Source organism: Hydra vulgaris, chromosome 09, assembly GCF_038396675.1.
Source record: "Hydra vulgaris chromosome 09, alternate assembly HydraT2T_AEP".
NCBI lineage: Eukaryota > Metazoa > Cnidaria > Hydrozoa > Anthoathecata > Hydridae > Hydra > Hydra vulgaris.
In genome coordinates, this window is record NC_088928.1 from 3,726,079 (window position 1) to 3,733,934 (window position 7,856).

General features: G+C 26.0%; 2 protein-coding genes across 2 annotated transcripts; both read left to right on the top strand.

Annotated features, from left to right (window-relative positions):
• Positions 1-2,287: 2,287 nt before the first annotated feature.
• Positions 2,288-5,163, top strand: LOC136085185 (uncharacterized). The gene is made up of 2 exons (XM_065806474.1): positions 2,288-3,533; positions 5,078-5,163. Exons 1-2 carry the CDS (start codon positions 2,288-2,290, stop codon positions 5,161-5,163), a joined length of 1,332 nt encoding a protein of 443 aa, XP_065662546.1.
• Positions 5,164-5,741: 578 nt separating this feature from the next.
• On the top strand, positions 5,742-6,153 carry LOC136085186 (uncharacterized). Its single transcript, XM_065806475.1, has 2 exons — positions 5,742-5,983; positions 6,042-6,153. Exons 1-2 carry the CDS (start codon positions 5,742-5,744, stop codon positions 6,151-6,153), a joined length of 354 nt encoding a protein of 117 aa, XP_065662547.1.
• The last annotated feature ends 1,703 nt before the right edge of the window (positions 6,154-7,856 follow it).

The following is a 7,856-nucleotide window of genomic DNA, read 5'->3' on the forward strand; positions in this document are numbered from 1 at the left end:
ATTTTATTCTTCTAAAGCTTACAAGTTTGTTAGAAAGACTTTTCAATTGGTACTACCACATCAATCTAATATAAGACATTGGTACACTAAAGTAACAGCCAAACCTGGATTTACCAAAGCTGCTTTTATTGCTCTGCAAGCTGCTGTATGTGCCTCAGAAAAAATAGGTTGTGAGAGTTTGTGCTCCCTTATGCTTGATGAGATGGCAATAAAGAAGCAGATACAATGGGATGGAAAGAAATTTAGAGAATTTGTTGATCTTAGAAATGGGATTAATAATGATGATTCTTTACCATTGGCAAGAGATGTACTTGTTCTAATGGTGGTTTCAATAAATAGTAATTGGAAAGTACCATGTGGTTATTTTTTTATTGATGGACTAAATGGAGCGGAACGTGCCAATTTAGTTAAAAATTGTTTGAAGATACTTTTTGATGTTGGTGTAAAAATTGTTTCACTAACTTGCGATGGTCCATCATACAACTTTGCAATGCTTTCTGAACTTGGTGCAATTTTAAAACCAAGTAATTTATTACCCAGTTTTCGCAATCCAAGTAAGTCATCTGAAAAAGTATATTTATTGTTAGATTATGCCACATGTTAAATCTTCTCAGAAATACACTGGCAGATCTTGGTATTATAGTAGACTGTAATAATAATAGAATCAGGTGGCATTATTTAATTGAACTTGAAAAATTGCAATCCAAAGTTCATTGAAAATTACTCCAGTTTTAAATTTTTGTTGTTGTTCATTATTAACTTTTGTTACTTCTATTAAAATACCCATAGTTTGATCTATATATTACTCCATAGTATATAAATTATCTATATTATATGTATATATTTTGATTGCATGTTTGTTTTATGATTATATATATGTGCATACTTATGTATGGATATATTTATATGTATATGTATGTATATATATGTGTGTGTAGATATGTATGTATATATTAATATGTATATATAAGTTTTATCTTGTCATATATATCTTATTCTATCACTTATATTTATCTTATTTATCTTATTATATCACTTATATTTATACTATAGCAGTATAGTTATATTAATTATACTATAGCAGTATAGTTATATTAGTTATATTACATTATAAATCTTATTTATATTTTAAACTCATATACTTATAGTTATACTTTACTCTATAATCTTAGATTATTTAGACTTATTATTTAAATATAAAAATTATTTATACAGTAGCATAATGCTTATATAGTATTTATATTATATCTATTATATTATTTATCATTATCTGATTCTTATAAGTTACTATATTTTATACCACAGTTATTTAATACATTATTTCTGTTTGAATATATAAGTTTCAAAAGGGTTACATTCTTTACTTTTAAAATATTGTCATGTTCTCACTTTTCATCAAAATCTCACACACAGTATTGCATAGGGTTCACTAGTATTTAGTTCAACCATGTACCCTTTTCTCATCTTCATTATCCTAAATGCTGAAGTGAATAATATGGTTGTTAAATCTCCTTGTGGTGTTTGTTATAAAACCGTAACATGCAATCAAAAAGCTATACAGTGCGACTCTTGCAATAAGTGGATCCACATTAGGTGTAATAATGTTGATAAAAAATTCTACAACTCTTTGATGACTGAGACTGGCTATTGGTACTGTTTTAATTGCTTAAATAACACTCTACCATACTCTTCCCTTACAGATAAGGATTTTAAGGTCACTATAAATGGTGCAAACACTTCTACTCATAATTTATTTTATGACACTTTATCTAACCTAAATAATCTTTTTCAAAATAAACTTGACAATGACAATATTAATTGTAAATACTATGATACAACAGAGTATAACAAAGCTATTAGTATTGATTCAAAAACCTATTTACATGTAAATATATCATCCCTGACATATTACCTTGATGATCTAAAACTTCTGCTTTCCCTTATGAATAATAAACCTAATATCATTGCTATATCTGAAACTCGCTTAAATCGTAACATAACACTTAGAACTGATATTGCTTTAAATTAATTATTGTCTGATATTGCTTTAAATTAATTATTGATATTAATATAAATTAACTGATATTGCTTTAAATTAATTATTAAACATACTGATTCACATTCTAATAAAGGAGGAACTATTGTATATATAAAATCTGAATTAAATTATAACTTAAGATCTGACCTCATAATCCAGAACAACAAAGAACTAGAATCAACCTTTATTGAAATTTTACTGCCATCAGAAAAAAATATTATTGTAGGTTGCATTTATTGCCACCTATGTATGAGCACTAGTGAGTTTAATATCACTTATATACAAACCTTACTTGACAAGTCATCACTAGAGAATAAAAATATAGTTCTTTTAGGAGACTTCAACATTAATCTTTTAAAATATGACTCCTGCAATGATGTTTCTAACTTTCTAGATCTTATGTGCTCTTTCTCCCTCTTCCCATTAATTACTCAACCAACCAGAATTACCCCAAAATCAAAGACTCTCATAGATAATATATTTGTAAACTTTCACACTCCAAATACTAAATCAGGCAACCTAACAGTATGTCTTGCTGACCATCTTGTTCAGTTCATATCCTTTCCATCCAAGAACTTAAAACAGTCTCATTCCAAATTATATCGTAGATGTTTTAAAAATTTTGATAAAAAAAGTTTTTTAAAAGACCTTAAAGAAACTGATTGGCTTTCAATAAATCATTTAAACTACTGTGTTAATAACTCTACTTCAAAGTTTTTGGATGCCCTTAAAAGATTACTTGATAGTCATGCCCCTTTTAAAATGTCAACCAAAAAAGCTAATAAATCTTTATCAAAGCCACGGATTACTAATGGAATCATTATGTCAATACAAATTAAAAATAAGTTGCACAAGAAGTTTATAAAATGTAAAAATGAGAATTTAAAGCTACAATACTTTCAAAAATTTAAATATTACAGAAATCAAATTAGTAACCTACTGCGATACTCAAAAAAATCATATTATTCAACCTACTTTAATGAAAACTTAAATAACCTTAAAAATACCTGGAAAGGAATAAGAAGTATTATTTATATTAAATCAAAGATCAACAATAATATAGATAGTTTAAATATCAATAATAAAACTATAACTAACAAGAAAATAATTGCAAACACTTTTAATGATTACTTCTCTTCAATTGCAGATAAACTTTCTAAAGAAAATATACCTTCTAGATTTCACTTCAGCCACTATTTAAAAAATCAAAATCCTGATACTTTTTTTATATCTTCAGTTACTCCTCAAGAAGTAAATGACTATATTTCCCTCTTGAGTCCAAAAAAAAGCACCGGTCCCAATAGCATTCCTTCAAAAATAATGACCTTAGCATCTCAAGAATTGAGCTTTCCCTTGAGTATTATAATAAATCAATCTTTTCAATCAGGGATATTCCCTGACTTATTTAAAATTGCAGAAGTTGTTCCAATTTTTAAAAGCGGCTGTAAACAAGATCCATGTAACTATCGGCCTATATCTTTACTCTCAAATATAGGTAAACTAGTTGAAAAATTTATGTATAACAGGCTGCTCAGTTTTTTAAATCTATCAGATAGCTTATATAGTCTGCAATTTGGATTCCGAAAGAAACACTCTACTCATAGATATAACTTAAACCATACGTGAGGCTTTGGATCAAAAGCAATTTGCTGGTGGAGTATTTGTTGACCTGCAAAAAGCTTTTGATACTGTCAACCATGAAATTTTATTATCAAAACTGTATCATTATGGTGTAAGGGGAATTGCACTGAACTGGTTTAAGTCATATCTAAACCATCGTCCACAAAGTGTTACTATTGGTAATATCTCATCCACTACTAAGTTTACATCTATAGGTGTTCCTCAGGGTTCAACTCTGGGTCCGCTTCTTTTCCTTATCTACATAAATGATTTAAACACTTGTATTAAATACTCAAAGGTGTATCATTTTGCTGATGACACTAACTTTCTGATTGTAGATAAGTCTTTAAAAAAGCTAAATAAGTACCTAAATTATGACCTGGCATCACTGATTCAATGGCTGCGATCAAACAAAATATCTTTGAATGTCAAAAAAACTGTATTAGTTCTATTTAAACCTCAAGGCAAAAAAATTACCAAAAAACTTAATTTTAGAATTAGTGGTCAAAAACTAAATATTGTAGATAAAATAAAATATCTGGGCATATTATTAGATGAAAATCTTTTGTTCATTCAACAAATTAAGTCCATATCAAACAAATTAAGTCGAGCAAATGGAATGCTTACCAAAATAAGGCATTTTGTGAATTATGAAACCCTTGTGAATATTTGGCATGCTATTTTTAACTCCCACCTACGCTATGGTTGTCAGATATGGGGGCAAAGTCCATCCATTTATAAAAAAAACCTTACAAATCTCCAGAATAAATCTTTAAGAATAATTCACTTTCAACCTAACAGTTTTTGTCCTGACATACTGTATAATCTTTCTAAAATTTTAAAGCTTGAAGAACTTATCTACTTATCAAACTGTGTTCTTGTATGGGACATTGTCCACCATAATACGCCTAGCTGCTTCACTAGCTATTTTAAATTCACAAACGATGTTCATAGTTATAAACTTAGGTCTGTATCTTATTGTAGTCTTTCTATGCCTTTAAAACAAACACACATGTATGGCATAAAGTCAATCAAGTATCAATCAATTCAATGTTGGAACTCTCTTCCTGTTGAAACTAAAAAAATATTCTCCAAAATATCAAATAGAAATGCCTTTATAACCCATGTAAAAAAATTTATCTTCAGTAAAAATTATCAATGAACTATAAGTTATGCAATCACCCCCTAGTTATTCTCTATAACTAAATTTTTAATATAATAAAAGTAACATAGAAATAAATAAAAATATCTCATAAATAAAAATAAAAATAAGAATAAAAATATAAAACCAAAAATAGAAATAAAAATATAAAACCCATAAAATAGAAATAAAAATATAAAACTCATAAAAAAAAATAAAATAAAAATAAAAACATAAAACTAAAAATAAAACATAAAAATATATAAATGTTCATTTAGTCACAATCAAGTACCCTCATTTTCATCATCCTGTAAAGTTATATGGCTCTAAAATTTGTGGCACAACTAAACCATATAACATGTAATAAATAAACAATAAACTATTTTCTATGCAATCGTCCCGCTTAATTCTCTATAACAATTTTTTTTTTTTTTTTTATTTTTCTTTAATTCGTATTCAATTTTTCTATGCTTGAAAAATGCTGGATCACAACAAAACTCCTATGACTTCTACTTCTTTGACTCTTCTTCCTTTCTTTCCTTCTTTTTACTGTTATGTTTTTTGTTATTGATATTGTTATGATTTTTATATTTTTTATACATTTTTTTTTTTTGCATTATCCTTATGATAATCACTATAATATATATAGATAAATATATAGTAAAATATATACCTATATATAGTACTTATTACTATAGATAGTACTTATTATATTACTGTATTTAATATTATTATTACTATTATTATTACTATTTATTTTTTCATTTATTTTTTATTACTTATTATTATTATCATTATTATTATGCTATATTTATACCATCATAGGTCTTTACGCGTCATCAGTTTATAACTGTTTGTAAATGTCCCGCACGATTGTATATTTACAGTTATTATTAAAGTGAAAATATATTGATTTGATTTGATTTGAAAGAAGGAATTAGAATGGGAAACAAGTTGAAATTAGCCCATATAGAATTTATACAGCAAAAAATGAAAGTAAACCTAGCTGCTCAAATATTCAGTTCAAGTGTTGCTGATGCTTTACTTTATTGTTCAGAAAATCTTAAATTGTCACAGTTTGAAGGATGTGGTGCTACCATTGAGTTTATTCGCATAATAGATCGCTTATATGACATATTAAATTCACGAAACCCATTTGTCAAAGGGTACAAATCAGCATTGCTGTATGTAATAGGCACTTTGGTTTCCATTTCTTGACATGGCATATAACTATATCATTAGTCTTAAAGGTACTACTGGTATGCAAATGATCCTGTCTAGTAGAAAAACTGGTTTTATTGGATTTTTGGTAGCAGTTAAATCTGTTCAAGGTATATTTCTTGACTGGGTTTAAAAAAAAGGCTCACCACTAAATTATTTGTTAACATATAAGCTCAGTCAAGACCATCTAGAACTCTTTTTCTGTGCTGTGAGATCTGCAGGAATATTTAACAACAATCCGAATTGCCAACAATTTACAGCTACATATAAACGACTCTGGATGCGAAGTAGCATTCAATGTTCAAATGGTAACTGCAGCATCAGTTACCATTTGAACATTGAATGCTACGGACCTTTTTGTTTACTAAAATCTAAAATAAAAATTTAATTATAAAATGATTAATATTTTTAAAATTTTTATATAATTTCCCTTCATTTGAGACCCAACATGACATAATTTTGAAAAACTTTTTTTTAATAATATTAGGGACCTATATAATGTTCGAGGGTCGGTAGCAACCCATTAAAATATTTTTTATTCAAAAATTTCTTAAATCTAGCATTTTTTTAATTATATATAACATATTCAGGGGGTGCCAGCAGTCATTTTGAGAAAAAGTTGTTTTTAGAACCACCTTAATGTATATATATATATATATATATATATATATATATATATATATATATATATATATATATATATATATATATTTGTTTAGTGATTTTAGTTAAAGTACTAAAGTAGGCTTTAAAAAAAAAAAAAAAGTACAAATAATTATATATAAAAATTCTAGAAGGAACCCCTGAGTTGTGTGTACTCACAGAGCTCAGCTAATAGTTCATGCAGCATTTGTAAATTTGTGATATCTATTTAAAAATATTGCTGCCTACCATACAGTTGTGTTATTAACCTTCTAGCACACAGCATTGGGTAGTTAAGAACTAAAAGGTGCATAAATTGTATTATAAACTATATTATATTAAACAGTTAATTTATAGTTAAACTAAAATTAAAAAAGTAAATAATTAAAAAAATTGATTAAAACTATTTCATATTTTTTTTATTCTAATTTAAAATAATTATTTGAAAGTTAGTTGGAAAAACACAATATTGCATATTTACGTATTTTCTAATATATATATATATATTAGAAAATACGTAATATATATATATGTATATATATATATATATATATATATATATATATATATATATATATATATATATATATATATTATATATATATATATATATATATATATATATAATACATATATATATTATATATATATATATATATATATATATATATATATATATATATATATATATATATATATATATATATATATATATATATATATATAACTTAGAAAATACGTAAATATGTAGTATTGTGTTTTTTCTTGTTGTTTTCTTAATGTTAAGTAAAACCGAAAATATATTTATATTTGAGGCTTCTACATTAAATGATATTTATATACGAAAAATATAAAAGTTCGCGACAAAAGTTTTTTAATTTGTAATCAACCAAATTCGCCGCCATCTTGGGAGGCCAAAACTGACTTCAAAAAATTTGCCGTATACGCTATCCAGTTATATTTTGAGATCAGTGAATCAATCGCTCAGAAAATCTTTTTTTAATTACGCAACCTGATTTTTATTGTCGTCAAAATTAAATTATGTTGAAATTAAATTAAATGTTTTTATTAATTTTTATTATTTTATTTATTTTCAATTAATTTTTTAAAAATTAATTTAAGATTTTGCTTTTTAAATGTATATAAATCGACTGACAAGTAGGGATTGGCGCAATTAAATGTACATGCATCGAC